We start from the raw sequence: 20,476 nt of genomic DNA, 5'->3' as shown, positions 1-20,476 counted from the left end.
AGAGTGTGAGTGAGTGAGAGAGAGAGAGTGAGAGAATGAGAGAGTGAAAGAAAGAAAGGGGGAAAAAAAAGGGAATAGGAACTGGTCCCCATTTCAGATCTGCTCAGAAAGCAAGCTGTCCAATCAATAGTGTGCAGCAATTCATAATGCAGTCTACTGTCGAGCATCACGTACACTCATCTCCAACAAACCGCACCAGCACATTTACATTGCGAGACGAGTCTCAGTCTGCCTTTGTGTGTTTTCTTTTCTTTTGGAGTGTATGGCAGAGCACGCTGCCTCACCAACCGAGGCCTTCCTGTGGTCGGGCTTCGGCCTGTCTCAGCCCTGGTATGCAATTTTTTGAAGAGGTTCCTGGAGTAGTGCTTCCATGATGGATGACGAGACGGAAAGCAAGCGGACCTGAACTCCAAAGCTGCTGAGAAATGGTGTGATGTTGATGCGAAACGGCGACGTTGAGCTGCTTCCGGGCACCTTCTCGTCTGCGTTTTGCCATGTCAAAGGAGAGGGATGGATGGATGGAAGATTGGAAGATAGGAGAATGGCTGGATGACTGGATGGATAGAAGAGGGAAAAAGGCCTTCCTAGTTGAACGAGTGACGCGAATTGAAATTTTGACCTTGTTTGATGGAACAACAGGCGAATTCCGCCGCTCGTCACTCCAGAGCCAGCTGCAACGGTTCAAGCGAATGCATCGGGAGCACTGCCCCAGACGGGCGCAGTCAAGAGCGTCGCGGTGGGCGGCGAGCACTCTGCGTTCGTCACACTCGACGGCACGCTCTTCACAATGGGCTCGAACAAGCACGGCCAGCTGGGGCTCGGCGACACCCTCACGCGGACAGAGCCGACCCTTGTGCGCTTTGACGACGAGCAAGACGCAGCTGCAGCAGGCGCGCCCGTCGTCATCGTCGCCGTCGCGTGCGGCCGCGATCACACTGTTGCGCTCAGCTCGAGCGGACGCGTCTACGCTTGGGGCGACGCGCAGGACGGCCAGCTCGGGCTGCCTGCCGCCGATGTTGCATCCAACGGATCCAGGCGAATGCAGCTCCGACCTCGGCGGGTCCGGTTTCATGCCTGTTCCGCCGACAACAGCCTCAACGCTCAGGATCCCTTCGCCGGCAGTGCTGGAGGCGATCCGTCATTCCTAGACAGCGAACATGATCAACAGCAGATGGACGAACGCAACCGTCCGATCGGCCAGGTTGGAGCAGAGATGGACGTTGTCATTACTCGCATCGCGTGCGGCAACTCTCACACCGTGGCCGTGAGCGACGATGGTCGATGCTTCTCATGGGGCACCGGCTCGCAGCTAGGCCATGGAGCTGATGCTATCGCCCGATGCGACACACCGCGTCAGATTGAGAAATTTGTCGGAATTCAAGTTGTTGCCATTGCTTGCGGCCACCGCCACACCCTCGCCATTGGCAAGCCGCAGGGCCCGCTCCGCATTGCCAATTATTCATTTGTAGACGAGGTAGGGTTGCCGAGCGCAGGTTGTGCCTGGGGGGAGAGGTGAGTGCGGGCTGAAATTTTGTTCGCTTGAATTCTGACCAACAACCGTGCGTGCTTCACTCCTCTCCTTTCAATCGCACGCAGCAATCCACGCCTCGGGCCATGTACCATCGTGTGACTGAGGTTTACTCTTGGGGAGAAGGCGAAGCAGGCCAGCTCGGCCACAGTCAAACCACTGACCTCGCTGTTCCCACGCGCATCGAGAGCCTCCAGAATTGCGGAATCCTTCGCCTGGCGGCAGGCGGAGCGCACTCAATTGCCCTATCAAACACTGGCGAGGTGTACGCTTGGGGAAACGGCTCACACGGACAGCTTGGACTGCCAGACAACAAGAGTGTGTCGTTTCCGATGCCTGTTCTTGCACTCCGCGGCAAAAACATCTTTTCCATTGCTGCGGGCTCTGTTCATACTCTGGTTGCCGGCGAGCGCACCAGTAGTAACGAGTGGGAGCTTCACTTTTGTGGCCCTCAACGCAGGTATGCGTACCAATCGAGTAGCCTTTTATTTTGTGGCTTGGCGCTCACTATTTTCGTCCGACTGTTTGCTGCAGTCCTCACCTGGAACAAGTTGTTTTGAAGTCGGAGAGCCCCCAACCGGGCACCACGGCCGCAAACACGGCCCACATGCCTCACTCGCCACGACTGATTCGGTCCAGCAAGGAGGGTACCCTTCGAGGCGTTGTTTCAGGATGGGATAATGTACGATACTGGTCTTGTTGACATGCATATCATGACTTGGATAGAAGCCACTTTTGTATCCACATCTCTCAACGACTAATTCTCTCCGTTCTGTTTCGCTTGTCTGCCATCTACAGTGCGCCTGCGTCGTCGACATGGCCTCGGGAGACACGTTCGTCAGCATGCGAGAGTATCTGCAAGCGGAGCGTACCTATCTGAAGCGGCTCAACATTGCCCTCGACGCTTGCTTGAAACCCCTTCATGCCTCTGGGCTGCTCACCATGCCATCTACATCTGAGAACGCGCACCCGCAAATACAGCAGCCCTCTCCGACCCCCGCCGGAACTGCCTTGGCACCATCTGTCTCGAGCCTACGCAACCTCCCCTCTCAGCTCGTCTCGTTGCCAATGAATCTCGGTTCTTTCATATCATCCTCGCTCCATGCAGGCGCTTCCGCTTTTTCTGGCGCAACAGCCGCTGCATCGTCGTCTCCTGCAGGCCAACTGTCCTCCAACATTTCGTCAACTCTGACATCGACGCCGAAGATGAGCTCTTCCCTGGCCAGCTTGGGGCCCTCCGTTGGTCCGCCTGCCGCAAGCTCAACCCCCACCACGAGCGCATTCAATCTCACTCCTTCCGCGTCCAGTGTCGGCACCGATGCCGCTCAAGACTCCAAGTCGTACTTTGCCTTGTTGACACCTCTCTTTGAGGCGTTTGCGCATGTGACCGAGCTGACTGCAGTCCTGGTTGAGCGGTTGACCTTTGAGCAGCTGGATGTGTGGCAGCCTCGGCTTTCCTTCACCCAGCTCTTCTCTCGGATTGATCCTTCGCCGTTCGACCTGTACCGGCGCTACATCCGTATCATTTCCAACGTCATTGCTGTTGATGTGTTCCAACAATGCCGGCGCTCGCTTGTCGAGTTTATCCCCTACCTCGACCATTGCTTGGCCGACGCCAACGCGCGGTATTTTGATGAAAACGACCAGCTGGTCAAGTTGCCATCGCCAGACCCGCTACGAGAGCTTCTCGAATTGCCACTCAACCGGTTGTTCTTTTATGCAACTCTGTCTGGGCGCTTGTCCCATTTTCGCTCGTCGTCTGCGACGTCGTCGACCCCCTCGGCGTCCCTCAACGCGGTTTCATCGTTCACATCGCCGACGGGTACAGCTCTTTCCCAGCTGTTTGCTCAGGGCGCGTCGGCAACATCGGCTTCTTCCGCGTCCGACTCGCCTCTTCTCACGCCGTCTGCCTCGGTCGTGTCTGTCCTCCACCTTCTTCCTGATCGACCTCGACGTGCTCCGTTGAACAGTTTGAGTGCAGAGGCGCTCGCTTTGAGGTTTGCCGGCCTCGCATCGCACTGCTCGCAATCGCGTTCCGAAGCGGAGCGCGTTCGCCTGTTTTGGGAAGAGTACCCGCAGCTCTACAAGAGTCTGTCCGCGCCTGATCGGCGTTTGCTGCGTCACAGCAAAACCAATCCCCTTTCCTTTGCCAAGACGAGCACCCTGGACCTGTCCACCCATTGGTTTATCTTGTTTTCCGATGTTCTGGTCCGCTCCCAATGGGTCATCCCAAGCCGCCCCAATTCCAGCAGCACATGGACCATGTCCGTCGCGCCGTTGCTCGTGACGTGGCTCGGCGATATTGAAGATACGCCGTCGCTTCGCAATGCATTCCGCATCATCACTGCTGACGACTCGTTCACTGTCTTTGCTGCGAATCCGAAGGACAAGGCGCAGTGGATGGAGGCCATCACTGGAGGCATTGACGGCGCCATTGCTCGTGCCAACGCCGAGCTTGTGCTCGAAGAGCGAATTTTGCACGCCGCGGCATCGCGTATCCTGCTGGCAGCAACCTCCGAGCAAGAGTCTGAGCAGTCAATCACAGCGCCGTCGCCCCAGCAGCAGCAGCAGCAGCAGCAGCAGCAGCAGCAGCAGCAGCAACAACAGCAACAACACCTTCGACCAAAGTCGCAAGCGTCGTCGCAATCGCATTCGGACTCAATCTCCAAGGCAGCTTCCCATATTTCGTTGGCCGCCTTGTCCACCATGCTTCCACCTCTTCCCATGGACAACATTACGCTGATGGAGCTTGCTCAGCAGAGCGAGAGTGTGAGCATCGCGTCAAACACGCCCACCCCGCCGAGCGCATCAACCCTGTCCCTTTTGGAAGCCCTTGCCCAGCAACCCCCGTCGTCCGATGCTTCCTCCCAACCATCGACACAGCAACTTCAAGCGCCGCTCATGTTCCATTCCGAGGCATTCGCCATGGACGTAGGGAATAGCTTCTTTTACCCGCACGATCCCGTGGCGTTGGCGCAACAGCAGCTGCTCGAGCGTGAGCTGGAGCTCCACGCCAACCCGTCGCACCGCAATGGTGATTCGAAGCAGCTGGACTCTGCCTCGCTCGACACTGCGTCCGACATTTTGAGTCGATTCACTCAGCACTACGCTGGAAATTCATCGTCGTACAATCCTGCCGCCTCCGCCTCCATGCAACCAGACTTTATCCGGCTCCGAGACATGATGGCGCTCGTGATTACACACGCCGCTCGCAAAAAGAAAATTGACGCAACGGCAACAGGCACGTCCTCCCGCTCTGCTGCTCCGAGCACGGTGCCGTTCACTCTGCTGCATCCATTGAATGATCAGCACCACCGATTCGCCCAGCACACGTTTAGCAGCAAGACCGGTTACCCCGATGCGACCTACCGCGGCCAGTGGTTCCAAGGCAAACTGCACGGCCTGGGCGAGATGGAATTGCCCGACCATTCCATCTACCGCGGCTGGTTTCGCAACCACCAGCGCGATGGCCTCGGGCAGCTCGTGAGCGCCGACGGGCGCGAGACCTATGACGGTCATTGGGCCCAGGGCAAAATGCACGGCACAGGCACGAGGCTGTACGCGGACGGCTCGCTCTACGATGGCGAGTGGCGAGCTGGCTTGAGGTCTGGCCACGGCATGTTTGTCAGCAACACGGGCAATCGCTTTGTGGGCGGCTGGAAGAGCGACAAGCGCGACGGCTACGGTGTGAGCGAGGATCTGGAGCGTGAAGAAAAGTTCCTTGGCATGCACGCTGAAGACTTGCGCTTTGGTGCTGGCATTTTGGTCACGGGCTCTGGCAGCTTCTTGGAAGGTCGATGGACGCAAGGCAAGCTGCAAGGCACAGGGTTGTTGTTGACTCCCGGCGAATCGTCCTGCTTTATCGGCGAGTTTGCCAACGACAACACGATCAACGGCAAAGGACGCTTGATTCTGCCTGGCGACCATCTGCTGCAAGGCATGTTCAACGGCAACTGGGCGGATGGCATGCGAGTCAACGGCATGCTGTCCCTTTCCAAGGAATCGGGGGTGGATGGCACGCCCTTCACAGCTGGAGCCGCACAAAATTCGCCTTCGCCCAGCACAAAAGACAAGAAGCATGACAAGCAGCAGCAGCAGCAGCAACAACAACAACAACAAGCCATCGCTCAGCAACAGCAACAACAGCAGCAACAACAGCAACAACTGGCGCTTTCCCCAGACACCAGAAATCACCGCTCGGCGACCATCTCGGGGACGGGCTCGCTTGCCAAACGGAACCTGGCAGTGAACTTGCTGTTTCCTCCACTGAATGACACGCTGGCCGCGTATCAACAGTACCACCAGCAAGTGCAACTCATGCGTCCTGCCTCGAGCTGCGCGCTCAGTGGCGTTCCCGCTGCTGGAGTTCTTGGGTTTGTGCCGCCAACGAGCAAGTGGCTCGAACTCTTTGCCCGGTGTGAGCGCGATCTAGAGCTGCCCATCCCGCTCGTCGCCACGTCCTTGTCCTCGCCACTGGCCAGCTTCTTTGGCTCCACCGCCACGTTTGTGGATGCTGCGTACTCGCTTGGAAGTGGCGCCAACGCTCGGGGTGGCACTGGCTCCCTTTTGGCCGTGGCTGTGAACGCCCTCCTCAACCACCCATTTGTCGCCGTTTCCGTGTTGCAGCCTCAAGAAACGAGCCTTCGCATGTTGGCGGCCACGACGGTGCGCGAGCCGATTCACCGTCAATCTTCTGTACAAATCCCGGCATCCACTGCCGGCGAAGACATTGACCGCACGAACGGCGTGATTCAGCAGTCCTTGGCAACGCTCCGTAGCGCGCTGGCCACCCCAGCGCTTCGCCTCGAAGCGGTGCTCCAGGCGTTTACGGCTGTGGATGACTTGCTCGCGAAAGAGGTGCATCCTATTGCACAGCTCGTACGCGACATGGCCGATGCCTTCCAGCAGTCCTACGTCGGGTATGCGACGCAGCTCCGACTGCTTCCGTGCGCCCTCGAGGAGATCCGGTCGATTTTGCAACGTACTGAGCAGTTGGTGTGCGCGCAGCTGTCCATGCTCAACCTGCTCGCCCAAGACTTGGCCGTGTACGAAGAATCCAACAATTTCGCCAACGGCCAAGCTTCAGGGCCTCTCTTTGAAGGTCTGTTCACCTCGGACAACTTCTCCTCGCCGCCTGCGGATGCGTTGGTTGTCCGCGATATTGTCGAGTCTGTAGCCAGCGCGATGCGGGGCTCTCGTAGCGCGACGGCGTCGACTTCCGTGGCAGCATCTGAAATTCCGTCCATCCAGGAAACCGCCTCGGCGTGCTTTGCCGTGGAATACGGCCTTCCACCACCCTCGAATGTTGGTCGATACTTGGTCGATCGGCACGTGTTTATCAAAGTCCAGTCCCTGCTGTTGACTCTGTACGCGCTCGTGTTCAAGGCCGACGACGAAAAGTACTGGGCAAACTTGCGTGTGTTGGATGCGAAACCGGATGCCGAGCTGATGGCGCACTTGGGCATTCCCGAGCATTTCCGGCTTGTGCATGGCTCTGCTCAGTCAAAATCCGAGCAAAGGCTCTCTGGCAGCTTTGTCAGCGAAACAAGACTGGCGTCGCGAGCTCTGGTGCTTCCCAACGCGTCCAATCCTCCAGCGCCTACCACATCCTCCTCAACCGCCTTCAACACACCTGCCAACCTGAATGAGGAAGTCTTGAACGTGCCCCAAGACCTTGTGTCTCCAACTTCCCCAGAAATCCACACTGGCCTGTTTGATCAGGCCGACTTGGCCAAGGCCGAGGCCGAGCGTGCAGCCCAGACGATCGGCTACCACCGCGCGATCGCCACGCTTTCCCAGATTTCGCAGCTCCACGCACCAGCGGATAAGATGCGCTGCGTGCAATCTACATTCCGGCTGTGTACCAAGGCTGTCCAAGCGTTTTCGATGGGTCGCGAGCGCCTCGTGTCAGTGGTTCAACCTTTGTTTTATTTGGTTGCTTTTGGAACTTTGCTATTCTTATTGTTTTGTTATCTTGTTGTTGTGGTGCTGACTTTGGTACGACACCAATGTTTTCGGTTGTGCAGGTCGATGGATGACATTCTTCCAGTTTTCTTGTTTGTGGTGGTCCGTGCCCGGATTTTGCAACTGGTAAGAAGCTCGCTGGTATGCACTTGATTCGCTGGACTTGCTTGCTGAATGAATTGCTCACCTGAAACGACTGCTTTACAGGGTGCCGAGCTGCAACTGATTGAAGATTTTATTGGAGAGGACGTGCGCTTTGGAGAGAAAGGCCTCATGTTTGTCACTTTGAGAGCTGCCTACGAGCACCTCAAGAACGAAAGTGGGGTCTAGAGGAGAAAAATGTTGGATCTGTACTCTGTCATTATGTTCAGCCTACTTCCACTCTTGCGTCATCAAATCCATTTTACTTCTTGGCTCCAAACGCTTGCAGACGACGACACGCCTCGTCAATCACACGATCCTCTTTACAGAATGCAAAACGGGCCAAATCCTTGACCGACGGTTGATGCTGGGGAGTGAAAAAGCTCGAAGGTGGGATTGGTACAACGCCGACGGACTTGGTCAGCTGCTTGCAGACGGTATAATCATGAGGCTGGGACGGATTTGCGTCGCCAGATTGGAGGTCTCGCTGCAGCTTGGGCCAAATGGACGAGGTGTCGGCGAGAACAAAGTAGCCGCCATGCGGAAGAATGCCTGGTAGTCCGCCTTGTTTCAAGCCGTCCATCAGACGATCGCGTTTCTTGCAGAGTGCAACCTACCCCCGGTACCGATGGAATGAGCAGGGCACAGTAAACACGACGACACCCATCCAAAACAATCACGAAAAACTTACCTGAAACTCATCAAAGAAGCCAGACTTGTCTGCATGTTCCAGAGCGTCTGCAACAGCTTCTTGGAAGGGTGCGGCAACGCAGAACGGAATCCACTGGTGTGCCAAGAAGATTGCGCGGGCGATTGGCGCAGGAGCAACAACCCAACCTGAGATGTGTCGAAAAGTCAGATGCTGGCGGGAAGAAACTGATAAGGGGCCTCAAGCTCAGCAGTTTGCGCTTACCAACTTTCCAGCCAGTCACCGAGAAGGTCTTGCCTGCACTGCCAAGCTTGATTGTGCGTTCAAGCATTCCTGGCAGCGTGCTCAGCGGGATGTGGCGGTTGGGCGCGTCGTTGAAAACAAGATGCTCGTACACCTGCATCGGTGGTCAGCATGTCAGTTCGTCAGTTGGCAATACGAGGGGAGTAGCATGGTCTTTCACAAACAAAGCCGCAAAGCAAACCAAACCTCGTCGCTAATGGCAATGACATTCTTTTCACAAACAACTTGGGCGATAGCTTCGAGCTCGTCTCGGCGGAACACTTTGCCGAGAGGGTTGTGAGGGTTGTTCAGCACAATGGCCTTGGTCTTTGAGGTGAAGGCAGCACGGAATTCGGCCAAGTCGAGGTACCAGTCGTCGCTCGTGCCGTTTCGAGCCTCCGCCGCTTTCAAGCGCAGCGGAACGTAGCGCGGAACGCCGCCTGCCATGGTGATTTGTGCAGGATATGCATCGTAGAACGGCTCCATGAGAATGACCTCGTCTCCAGGGTTGAGAATGGCCTGTCAACGTAACAATTTCAATCAGATTTTCAAGACGTCTCAGAATCACCTTTTGGTAAACCACAACATTGCGTTGCATCGCGATGCATGGATCAAACCTCCATATCACCCTTTTCTTTTGACAGTGTCATGCATTCCCCTCACCTGGAAGGTTGCAAACATGCCTTCGGTGGCGCCAGCCGTGACTACAATGTCGGTCATTGGGTTGATGGACGGGTTGTTGTGGCGGTCGGCTGGCGCATAGTGCCTGGCCAACGTGTTGACCAGCTTCACATGGCCCATGGATCGGACATACTGGTTGAGGTTGGACTCGACAATGTGCTTGGCACCGGCCTGCTTGACAAAGTCGGGAGCGGCAAAGTCCGGGAAGCCCTGACCGAGATTGACAGCGCTGTGCGCGATCGCCAGCGCAGTGAACTCGGCAAAGACCGAGTCGCCAAAGCCAGACACGCGTTGTGCGGGACTGAACACGAGCGGCGGAGGAGCGGCGGACGCGGGATTGCTGGGGCTCGTGCTCATGGATGCGAACGGAGAAATCTTGGATGAAGAAGAAGAAGAAGAGAGTCTTGGCAGTACAGACAATGACGACAATGACAGTGATGAGAGCGATAATCCTGATGATCGGACAGCGACTGTAGCAGCGGCAAACAGAGTTGTCATAGAAAAAGCCCAAAACGAGTTAAAAAAAAAAAAAAAAACTAGGAATGGTCGTTAAATGGATACCGCTCGTCTCCCACCGAAATCTCACCATGGGACCTTATCAAAGCAATCAGTCATGTTCAAGTGCATCAAGAGACAGACGTCGAACGACACAGGCATGGAGATCTTTGCTTACGGAGATCTTCTCGTCTCTCTCTCTCTCTCGGTCTCCCTTTTGTTTTTTTGCTCTATGTGAGCTGTTGTCTCATGTTGGGTTGACTTGCCTTCGTAGATCCACTGCTACTTCAGCAGCTGGCTGAACTTGCGCAGCTCGACGGGACCCGCGTTGTCAATGCGCGTCTCGGCGATGCAACACCGTGGCAGTTGCGATTTGGATTTGTGGACTCTCCCTCGACGGTTTCTGCCATCTGTCTGGAAAATTGCCGCACTCGGGAAGTTACAAACCTAAAGATTATCAATTCCTCTCCGAGCCGCCTCGAGCTCAAAGGAAAGGGTGGCGACGGGCACCACTTGGTTGTTACACTCTTCGCGCAACCTGAAAGTCGCAACACTATGGCCGCTCTTCGCGTGAGTGATGTAAGCGCATGGCCTCCTTCGCCAGGTCGGAACTGTTTCGTTATGCGCAGATGCCACGGTATCACAAAGCGCGGTGGGCGCTGCATGCGTGTCGGCGCTTTTTTCGACTACTGCTTTCAACACATCCCCCAAGTCCCTCCACCTGTCAAAGAATCCCGCCAGTACAAATCATTTGAAGAGTACGGCAAGACGCAAAACCTCGACACTGCCGACATTGCCGACATGTTCGACCGTCTAACGCTTGACCCCGGCGACGATGAGGATGATGATGCCGACAACTCGTTCGAGCGTTTGAAGGCGCTTGTCGTCGATCGCAAGACAAAGTTATGTGAAACCTGCCGATCAATGTGAACTCTAGCCCGCCTCGCACTGCAGGTTTGACTGATCCAACACGCTTCAAACAAAAAAGCGAACCATCTTTTCCATAGGAGGTCTCAAAAACGGTACGGAGATGATTTGGGCCAACACAATCGGCTGGACCCCTCGAAGAGAGCCAATTGTGTGTGTGTGTGTGCAGTCCACGTCGAGATAGAGTAATGCTGCGCAACAGTATCCAGTGCCCACAAGCAAAGTTGGGTTTGACGGGGCATTACTGTATGTCTCATCGTGCTTCACCTTCTTTTTTTTTTTTTTTTTTTTTTTTGTTTTTTTCTTGGCGGTTCTCGTGCCTCGCCCTTCTTTCCTCTGTTGTTGGTCTGACGTTTGTCAAGTTCGTTATTGTGTCCGTTTCATCACGCACTTTTTTTTTTTTCTATGCAAGATCTGCGATTCGTTGATTTTCCGTTTCACCATTTTTATGCATTTTTGGGAAAACGAAACATTAAACAGGGAAAACACAAAAAATTCCACTCATTTTTTCTTTATTTTTTCAACTTTTTTTTTTTTTTTCATTCTTCAAGTTTTTTTCTTTTTTTTTTTTTCCTTTTCGTTTTGTGCTTTGTTGTGTTCCAACTGCGCTCTCCTCCTCCTCGTCCTCCTCGTCGTCGTCCTTCGTGCTTGTCGTGTTGCTTGTGCTACAGTGACATCCAAGCGAGCGCGTGAGTGAGCGGCCAGCCCAGCAAAAAACAGCAAAGAAACAACAAAGGCTTCCCTTTTTTTTTTTTTTTTTTTTTAACTCATTGTTCACATCTGACAGCATTTTTCGGGTTGGCAGCAACGGAGCAGAAAGCAGACGCGCAGCTTTCGTGAACACACACAGACACACACACACGCACACACGCAACTCGTGCACACGCAACCCGGAGCAATGTCGTCTTCTGCGGGTGACTTTCCCAACACATCACCGACACGATCCGGCACGGCGAGTGGTTCTGCGGTCTCGTCTCCTTCTGCGGCTGGCACGTCCTCGTCTGGCGCGTCGTCGGGCGCCTCCTCGTCCGGCAGCGACGTCATTGACTTTACCTCCCTCGAGGCCATCCAGGGCAGCCCCGTCCATCTCGCTGTCTTTGTCAACTACCTGCTGACCTCATCCCTGCCTGAAGCCTTGGTACGATCCTTTTTTTTTTTTTTACATTTTTTTTTTTTTTGGGGCTGGATCGAGCTTGTTGTGCCAAACTCCTTCCGCCCGCCTCTCCCGCATCCGTCGTCCCCCACCCTCCCTCACTGTGAACCCATGCATCAAAACGACCCATCACATTCCTCGACGGTGGACCAGGGTGGGGGACGGGGGTGTCACGCTTGGAGCAACCTGGCTCAATTTCGCCCAGCTGCTGCTTTTTTTTTTCTGTTCTGGAGCGATTCGTTGGACTACCTTTGGTCGTCTCTTTGCTCAGCTCTCCCCATCGCTCAATGGCATGGGCGCGCCTCTCACTCACCCGCCCCCCTTCCATTCGCCTCATGGATTCCAATCAAGCAAAATAAGCAAAAAAAAAAAAAAGAAAACAACAGCCCGACCAATTTTGCCTGCCCTTTTTTTTTTTTTTGTTGTCGTCGTAGTTTCGATGGGTGGCAGACCCCGTGTGTGGTGTGAGTGAGCAGGAATGACACTCCGCACACACACTCTGACTCTGAGCGGCCCGGTGCACAGTGTTGTTCTGTCTGCTGGCCAAGTGGCGATTGCCTCAATGTTTTGTGGATTTTTTTTTCGTTTTTTTTTTTTTTTTTCGTTTCTTCGCTTCATTGTTCTTGTTTTCGCTTCACTTTGGGATGTGGCTTTTGCGATCAGCCAACCTGCACCCAGGCTTGCCTCCCATCTTGTCATTCCTGTGTTGCTCATCCTTGAGGCGAGGAGCGCACCGGAACCATGAACGAGGGAGGCATGAGCTGGATGGAGCCTGAGTCAAATCGAAAAAAAAGGAGCGTCAACCAAAAAAACAAAAAAAAAAAAAAGGAAAAAAAAAAGGAAAAAACAAAGCGCGATTGTCTTTACTCAGTGTCATGCGCGAGCCACCCCCCCGAATGCTGCCGGCTGAGTAAAAAACCAATCCTTGCAAGAGCTGAAGACAGAGGGAGCTGAGTGGCGGCGGTGGTGGCGGCGCAGGAGGAGCTGTGACGTTTCCAGCGATCTGAAGCGGGATCTGAATGGATCTTAGATGGATTGCTTCATCACACTCACATTTTTGACCTTCACTTGGTCGAACAACAACTTTCAGTTCTTCCATCTGTCCGTCGAGCAATTCAAGCTCATCAAGAATGCGAAAGAGCGCGTCGAGGCGGCGCAGGGCATCTTCAAGACGTACCTCGCTGCCGGTTCGCTTTTGCAGCTCGAGTTTGAGCCGTCAAACAGCTCGGTCAGCGATTTCGCGCTCCGCGTCAGCATGATTGAGGCGGCCCTCAACTCTGGCAAGCTCAAAGACAAGGAGCTGCCGAGCATTTTCGATCCCGTCGAAAAGCTTGCCTACACCAGCATTGCATCTTCCCTCGACGTCTTCCGTCAGAGTCTTGCGCTTGGTCTGGGCGAGTATTACGGCGCGAGCCGCATTGGTGGTACGTGCTGCCGCCTGCTTCTTTGGTCTTGTCTTTGGTTCTGATATTTCAAGACTCACCCCCCCTTATTTTTTTTCTGGTCTGGTCTCGTTTTATTCCAACGCTAACAGAAATGAAAAAGGACGACAAGGCAAACACCAAGCTGGTCGTCGAACTCTTGCGGAAACACCTCTCAGTTCACATTGACAACCAAGAAGAGGAGGAAGAGGGGACCATCGATCCGAACGACACTGATTACCAGCGCAGCGTTCAAATCTGCCACTTCCTCATCACCTATCTCCAAAAGATTGGCTGCGACAAGTCCTTCTTTGAGGAATTCAAGCCAAACACCAAGGTTTGTCTGCTCTCCTTTTGTCAGGATGCGTGCCACGGCGAACTGTGGTGTGGTCGTTCGGTTTTTCTCACCCTCATTCCTTCACTGCTTTTTTCCCCTTGCCTCTTTTGCCTCTTTGTAGAGCCGACGGGATAGCATGCTGAGCCGCATGTCCACCAAATCCAAGAAGGTGCACGTCATTGAAGGCCATCAATTTGTTGCCACCCATTGGAACACACCGACGTTCTGCGACTCTTGCACCGACATGCTCTGGGGTTTTGGCAACCAAGGCTACCAGTGCAAAGGTGAGGCCAGGGGACGCAAACGGAAGAGTCTTCAAAAGCCCGATTCCTTGGGTTTTAACTTTTTTTTTTTTTGTTGTTTGTCCGTTTTTTTTTCCCGTTAGTCTGCGGCTTTAACTGCCACAAGCGCGCGTGCTCCAAGAATCCGGTTGACAAGTGCACTGGCACCAAGCTGAAGCGCGACAAGCGCCCTGCCCCTGTCTTTGACACGCTGAAGGTGGCGCGATCCACCCCTCGCTCGACGGTCTTGGGCGGCTCAAACTCGCGCTCGGACATTCTCTCTTCCCTCTCTCCCGACGATGCCGCGTATGTCTGACGTGTTTAGCCACTTTTTAATTACGATGTACATGTGCGATTGTCCTGGTGCTGACTCTTTGTCTCGTCCTTTTGGCAGTTCGGCTGACAACACGTCGCTCAAAAGCGTTGAAAGCGAAGATGATGTTCGCATTGATCGCTCGCACTCGCCGCAGCCACACGACGCAACCACCGAGAACGGACGTGACGCCGATACAATTTCTGAGACATCGACGTCCTCTGCACCCTCTGTGAGAATATTAACTCGTGGAGTTTTGTTCGAGTTCGCTTTGCTCCCCATCGAGTGTTGCACGTCCAATTGTCTCCTATGTTCGTTGACTGACTCCTTCGTTCTGTTTTGCTTGAACAGGAATCGCAAGACGGTGCTCCCGCCGAGAGCCCGGATGGCCATGTGCGCACGCATCAGCGCAACGTGTCGGTCGGTAGCAACAGCGACATCAAGGCGGCTTCGGGCCTGAAGTCGTCTCCTTCGATTCTTCGCAAGCTTCCCACGCTGCGCAAGTCTGCACGCTCCAACCCTCAGGTGCCTGACGCCGACGTGCTGAATAGCAGCCCCGAGCACTTGAGCGCCGAGCTTGCCTCCAGCACCCCCTCGCTGGTTAGTTCTGGGTCTATTGACGAGACCTCCTCTGTGCATGGCGCTGAGGCTTCCTCGGCCGCCACGCCCGAAGATGGCATGTCGTTGTCTTCAGCGCACAGCGCCAGTCTCAGCAACATTTCTGCCACCTGCTGGTCCGACACTGTGACCAACTGGGAAGCGTTGGCCCACCTCTCCAAGAAGGAGATTAAGCGTCAAGAAGTTATTTTCGAGCTTGTCAAGACCGAGCGCAACTTTGTGTCGAATTTGGAAATTATGCAGGAGACGTTCATGCACCAGTTGCTCCGCACTGCAAAAGCCCACCGTGACCAGATTGTTTCTGTCTTTGCCAACATTGAGGAGCTGCTCAAGCTCAACCGCGAGCTTTGCCAACGGCTCGAGGCACGCCAGCGAGAAGCCATCGTCGTCGAGCAGATTGGTGACATTTTCTTGTCAATGGTAAGAGTGTTGAAAACGTCGTCCTGCTCTTGCGAATGCTTGCATTGGTGGGTTTTTTCTCACTTTGCCATTGTTGTTGCTGTTCGTGTGACTGTTGGCTCGCGACGACAGTTTGAAAAGTTTGATATCTACGCTGTCTTCTGCGCAAACCAAATTAACGCCATGGAGGAAATTGGCTCGCTGAAGAAGCGCAGCAACACGTTTGCCCAGGCCCTCAAAGACTGCGAAGCCAATCCGCGCGCAAATCGTATGGTTTTGACCGAGTATCTGCCCATGCCCATGCAGCGCCTGACCCGCTACCCGCTCCTGCTGGAGACGGTCATTGGCTGCACTCCGAAGCAACACAAGGATCACTCGGCCATGCTCCAGGCTGTTCGTGTCGTCAAGGGCGTTGTGACCCTGGTGAACGAACGCGTGGCCCAGAGCGTTGCGGCCCAGCGTTTGTCTCGCCTCCAAAAGTCGCTTGATACATCCCATCTCGGCTATGTATGGAACAACCTTTCTTTTGTTCTTTCTTTCTTTGTTGTCCATTTTCGTATTTTGCAGTGCACAACCATCAGATCGAACCGACACTCACTTTTTTTGGCCTGTGAAATCCCTCCCCCCTTTGTTTTTCAACAGACCATTGATTTGCTCAAAAACCGACGCGCCATCCAGTTGGAAGGCGAGCTCACGTTGACCGCTTACCAATCGACACGCAAGAAGAATCTTCTCGTCCACGCCATGCTGCTGAACGACTACATGCTTGCGACCATGAAGAAAGACAGCAACACGATTACTCTTGCCCTTGATGTGAGTTCTTGGATGCCAGTTTTCGGTGGTCTTGCATGATGTTGGTTTTTGTTTCAAAAAGGGGGTTGTACTGATTTTTATTTTGTCGTGCGTGCGTTGCTTCTGCTCAGCCCCTGCCTCTATTCGGTTCGCTGGTGCGAAACGTCGAGTCCAAAACGACACGCTGCGCCTTCTTTGTCGTCGTGACGCAAGCTGGCCCACCGCAAATGCTCGAGTTTGTTGCTGCAACTGAGTTTGAAAAGAAGAACTGGATGGATTCCATCAAGGCCACCATTGCGCTGAACACTGTCCGTCCAGAGTCGCTGATTGTCAAGACCGCCGCTCCTGTCAGTTCAACCTCGTCGTCATCTTCACTTGCCAATTCCTTGTCCGCGGCCGTCAGTGCAGTTTCTGCCGCCGCTGCCTTTTCCTCTTCGATCAAGGATTCGGGCGACAAAAAGGGTAAGCGACTGCGGGATTTTTTTTTTTGGGTGTGTTTTTGGTTGTTGAGATTCTTTTCTGGCACTAACCTGTGGTTCTTTTTTCCAGCCTCAGCCGTTTTCGCAGCCGCCGCTGCTTCGGCTGCAAAGAAGGGTGAAGCTGCCAAGGGCGAGCCTGCCAAGGGCGAGCCTGCAAAGGGCGAACCCGCAAAGGTCGAGGCCAACGGGCGTCCTTCCGTCGGCGCCGTTTCCGTTCCCGCGGCAGTCACCGCCCCTGCAGCATCGCCAACGAGCAAGGGCGCATCGCCCAACGCGAAGCCGGCAACAGCCACACCCGCTGCTGCAACGCCCGCCGCGACGTCCGCTGCGCCCAGCGCCGCACCAGCATCGTCACCGGCCCCTGTCGCTGCTTCTGCAGTCGCGCCAGCCGCTCCTACGACCGCTTCGGTGACTGTTGTCAATGTTGAACCCGCAGGCACTGCAGTTGTGGTCAGTGCCCCAGCAGTTGTTGTCGAGGAAAAGCCCGTTCCCACAATTCTTGCGCCCCCAGAGGCACCGATCGTGTCCGCCGAGCAGTTGGCGCAGACCGCAGTCGAAGAGGCCCTGGCCGACGCGGCTGGCAACGTTCCAGAGGTGGTGGAGCAGCTTTTCGCCAAGTTGCAACAAAAGGACGAGACGTTGCTCCGCTTGGTGGAAGAGAAGCGCGCTCTCTTGGCGCAATTCCGTGCTTGGCGCGTGGCCGCCTACCCCATTCTGGTGACGGAAGATGCCGGCTCTCCTGGCGTTCTGAGCAAGTCTGGATCGACGACCAACCTGGACCTGCCCGTGGCAGACGATGTGGATGTTCTCTCCGACCAAGGGGAACAGGACGAGACTGCGGATGGCACCACGGACGGCTCGACCGACAGCGGTCGCCGCCGCGACGGGAAGCGTATCAGCATCACACGTCGCAAGCGAAGCAGCGTCAACTCGAACTCGATTCGATCGCGTCGCCTGCGCAATTCAACTGCTGCCTCGGACGATGCCGCTTCTGGCGTGGACGCTGCGCTCGACACTGCCTCGTACACTTCGAATGTTCTCCATTTGAGCTCTGAGCGTCAGCTGAGCGACATTATTTACTTGCATGAGAAGATTGCCGACTCTGCCACGACCGTGATCACTCAACAGACCACGATCGACCATCTCAAGACCCAGCTCGCCAGCGCAAACACGCGCATCGCAGCGCTTGAAAACCAACTCGCGTTGCTCGAAAACGAGTCCAAGAACCAGTCGGGCAACATTCCAGTCATCAGCGTGACTGGCGATTCCGAGCCGACTTCCCCCGCGCCGCCCTCGTTCTTGGCGGCGTCCATCTTTATTCCTAAGCCCCAAGACGCCGCTTCTGCATCCAACAACGACGATGCCAGCACCACGGAAGTCGTGCCCGAAGACGCTCCTGCCGCCGAGCAAGATGCTGCTACCGAAGACGCCGACGAGGACTCGCGCTGGTCGCTCTTCTCGCTGCAAACCACCGCTGCCAAGCTGTCTGACGACGAGGTTCTTGCCGTTTCTCCTGGTGTCGACGCCTCGCCGTTCGAGCTTGTTTCTCGCGTGACGATCGAGCTGGATACACCCCTCGCAGTTGAGCCCGAGTCGTCTCAAGCTGCTTCTCCCCAGCCTGATGACGTTGTTGTGGTTGAAGCCGAGACTGTGGCGGTCGTCGAGGCTGTGGCGGTTGCTGAGCCTGCTGAGCCTGCTGTTGCGGAGCCTGCTGTTGTTGAGCCTGCTGTTGCGGAGCCTGTCGCTGCCGAGCCAGTCGTTGCCGAACCTGTCGCTGCCGAGCCTGTCGCTGCCGAGCTCCCTTCTGACTCTTCCGAGGCGACTGCTGTGGCTGAGGCTCCTGCGTCTGCGGAATCAACCGCGACTTCCGAGCCTTCCACACCCGTGCCAGCTGCAGAAATCGCTCCCAAGGAGTTGAAGGTAGCAGCTGCCGCGTCGCCTTCTGGTGCTGCCAAAAAGAAGAAAAACAAGAAGAAGGGCAAGGGCGGCAAGGCCAGCACGTCTGGCGCCTCCGCCTCTGCAGCCGCTCAAGCAGTTGACGACGGCGCGGATGACGAGTCTGTGGCATGAGCGCTCAACAACGTCTTTGATATTTCTTCTCCCTTACCCCTCTGCATGTGACTAAGTTTACTGTTTGTCTACCTTCCCTGTTGTTGCCTGTTACGTTGTTTACTGTTTGTGTTTCTTGTTGGCGTGCAATTGTTACCGCGTTTCTCTTCCTTTTTTTTTTTTTAACATGTCGAGAATACACACGAGAGTTGAATGAATTGGACCCGGTCCGCTATTGCACACATATGAAATTGAACAAGAACGTGGTGCAGAAAACTTCAACACGATGCGGGCAACCATCCGCAGCAGCAGCAGCAATTTTAGTCGATTGGTTCCTGTTGTTGTGGAGAATGCTGCGGCGGCTGTGAGTCACTTGGTGGCCGAGCGTTGGGATGGGTGTCGCTGCCTTGTTGGGTGAGCGTGGCTGTTCGACCACCACGGCTGGCGAATGCAACCGCCATGGAACTCATTTGCACAACCTGCTCGAGTTGTTTGGAGATGGCAGCCAGCTGGGCTGCCTGGCGGTCAAGTTTGGCACTCAATCGCAGCTCCATTTGCTGCATTTCAAGTCGAAGCGTGGCAGCCAGATCGGTGCTTGGTGCTGTCTGTGAGGTCGGGAGCCGAGTGTGCGCGATGGGAGGTTCCAGCTGTTCCGTTGCTGCTTTCGGGGGTATGCTGGAGGCAGACGGCGGGGCAGGATTGGGCCGAGGCGGTGCTTCGGATGCGGTTGGTGGTGCTTTTGGCACGCGCGAGAGCAGAGTTGAGCCCATCATCATCAGGGACATGAGCGACGAACTTTCGCTCGAGGCCGCATTCAGACCGCCATTGGCTTCGCGCTGAACAAGAGAATTGAGCAACGCCTGTGCCCCGCTCGACAGTGGTGTGCTCCTTGATTCGAGCATTCCTTTCACAGCATCTAGGTTGAAAGAGGAGGAGGAGGAGGAGGCTTTCGGGCCTTCCTGACCTGGTGCGTTCAGCCGAAACGAGCTGTCTAGAATCAGGTCGATTGACTGGATTCGAAGAGAGCTCGAGCTGTTGCCATTGCTGTTGCTGCTAGTACCACTATCACTGCTGCTGCTGCTGCTGCTGCTGCTGCTATCTGAATTGTTGACATGCCCGGCAAAGCGACGGAAAGCGAGCGTCACGACCCGACATTGTGCAGGTGTTGCTAAATCGACATCAAACTCGTGCAGTTCTACGCTGCCATCGGGTGCAGCAGTGCCAGCGTCATCCAGAGGACTACCGCGTGCAGATGTTAGATAGCCCTGCGTGTCAAGGGACACTTCCACCGCGCCGGCTGAGACGACCAATCGGAGTCCGATGAGCGGCACAGCCTGAGCCAGTTCCAAAGTGAGCGTGCAAGCGGTGGCGACGACGATGGCTGCGTGCTGCGCGCGGACTTTAGCATCAACAGCAGAGGAAGCGCTGGTTTCGTCGGGCATGGACCCAGCAGCAGCGCGGCCACCGAGCAGCGGCTTGGATGAGTTTTGGCGGGTGATTGGTGGTTTCAACACGAGACAGCTTGGCGCAGCACCGTTCGTCGGCTCGGTGACCGGCGCCTGGCCCAGCGGCACCTCGGCCTGGGCATCAGAACTCTGAGGACCTGCATCGTGCTTTGTGATGGTGGTCTCGTCGGTTGTCGGTGTGGCGGTGGCGGTGTCGTCGCAGGACTGGTCTGCTTCCAAACTCGAGAGCTCCTCGTCCTCGTCGTCCTCAACATCGTTCAGGGCGACAATCCGCGTGCGCTCGCCCACAGACGACAGAAGCGTAGTGCTTGGGGCAGTGTCAGCTGGCACATCGCCCGAGGACGGAATCCGGAAGACACATGACACCCGTCGAAGCAGAGCGCGGGTTTCGATCGTTTGAAACAATGGGCGATCGGTCGACATGAGTGTGATTCAAGGTCAAGCCTACAAACAAAAGAGACTGACTCGAATGATAGGGGTTTTGGTGTGGAGATAGAGATT

At 55.3% G+C, this 20,476-nt stretch overlaps 5 protein-coding genes across 5 annotated transcripts; 3 read left to right on the top strand and 2 right to left on the bottom strand.

The window, feature by feature from the left end:
• Positions 1-262: 262 nt before the first annotated feature.
• Positions 263-7,822, top strand: CAOG_01016 (hypothetical protein; the record flags this gene model as incomplete). The annotated part of the gene is made up of 7 exons (XM_004365830.1): positions 263-330; positions 640-1,474; positions 1,597-1,988; positions 2,063-2,210; positions 2,327-7,434; positions 7,555-7,618; positions 7,700-7,822. The coding sequence occupies 7 exons, from the start codon at positions 263-265 to the stop codon at positions 7,820-7,822; spliced, it is 6,738 nt and encodes a 2,245-aa protein (XP_004365887.1).
• A 73-nt stretch (positions 7,823-7,895) lies between these two features.
• On the bottom strand, positions 7,896-9,772 carry CAOG_01015 (transaminase; the record flags this gene model as incomplete). Its single annotated transcript, XM_004365829.2, has 5 exons — positions 9,228-9,772; positions 8,772-9,083; positions 8,547-8,679; positions 8,325-8,470; positions 7,896-8,246 (listed from the first exon to the last, which is right to left on the bottom strand). The coding sequence occupies exons 1-5, from the start codon at positions 9,741-9,743 to the stop codon at positions 7,896-7,898; spliced, it is 1,458 nt and encodes a 485-aa protein (XP_004365886.2). The 5' UTR covers positions 9,744-9,772.
• A 262-nt stretch (positions 9,773-10,034) lies between these two features.
• On the top strand, positions 10,035-10,670 carry CAOG_01014 (hypothetical protein; the record flags this gene model as incomplete). The annotated part of the gene is made up of 2 exons (XM_004365828.2): positions 10,035-10,319; positions 10,389-10,670. 2 exons carry the CDS (start codon positions 10,035-10,037, stop codon positions 10,668-10,670), a joined length of 567 nt encoding a protein of 188 aa, XP_004365885.2.
• Positions 10,671-11,185: 515 nt separating this feature from the next.
• On the top strand, positions 11,186-18,732 carry CAOG_01013 (hypothetical protein). The gene is made up of 11 exons (XM_004365827.2): positions 11,186-11,805; positions 12,911-13,244; positions 13,355-13,578; positions 13,700-13,862; positions 13,964-14,165; positions 14,254-14,404; positions 14,524-15,210; positions 15,322-15,696; positions 15,832-16,002; positions 16,113-16,443; positions 16,531-18,732. The coding sequence occupies exons 1-11, from the start codon at positions 11,566-11,568 to the stop codon at positions 18,528-18,530; spliced, it is 4,878 nt and encodes a 1,625-aa protein (XP_004365884.2). The 5' UTR covers positions 11,186-11,565; the 3' UTR covers positions 18,531-18,732.
• Positions 18,731-20,421, bottom strand: CAOG_01012 (hypothetical protein). The gene has a single exon (XM_004365826.2). It carries the CDS (start codon positions 20,396-20,398, stop codon positions 18,830-18,832), a length of 1,569 nt encoding a protein of 522 aa, XP_004365883.1. The 5' UTR covers positions 20,399-20,421; the 3' UTR covers positions 18,731-18,829.
• Between the last annotated feature and the right edge of the window lie 55 nt (positions 20,422-20,476).

Source organism: Capsaspora owczarzaki (genome assembly GCF_000151315.2).
Source record: "Capsaspora owczarzaki ATCC 30864 unplaced genomic scaffold supercont2.1, whole genome shotgun sequence".
NCBI classification, from domain to species: domain Eukaryota; class Filasterea; order Ministeriida; family Capsasporidae; genus Capsaspora; species Capsaspora owczarzaki.
The sequence above is the reverse complement of the archived record's forward strand: the minus strand, read 5'-3'. Positions and strand labels throughout refer to the sequence as shown.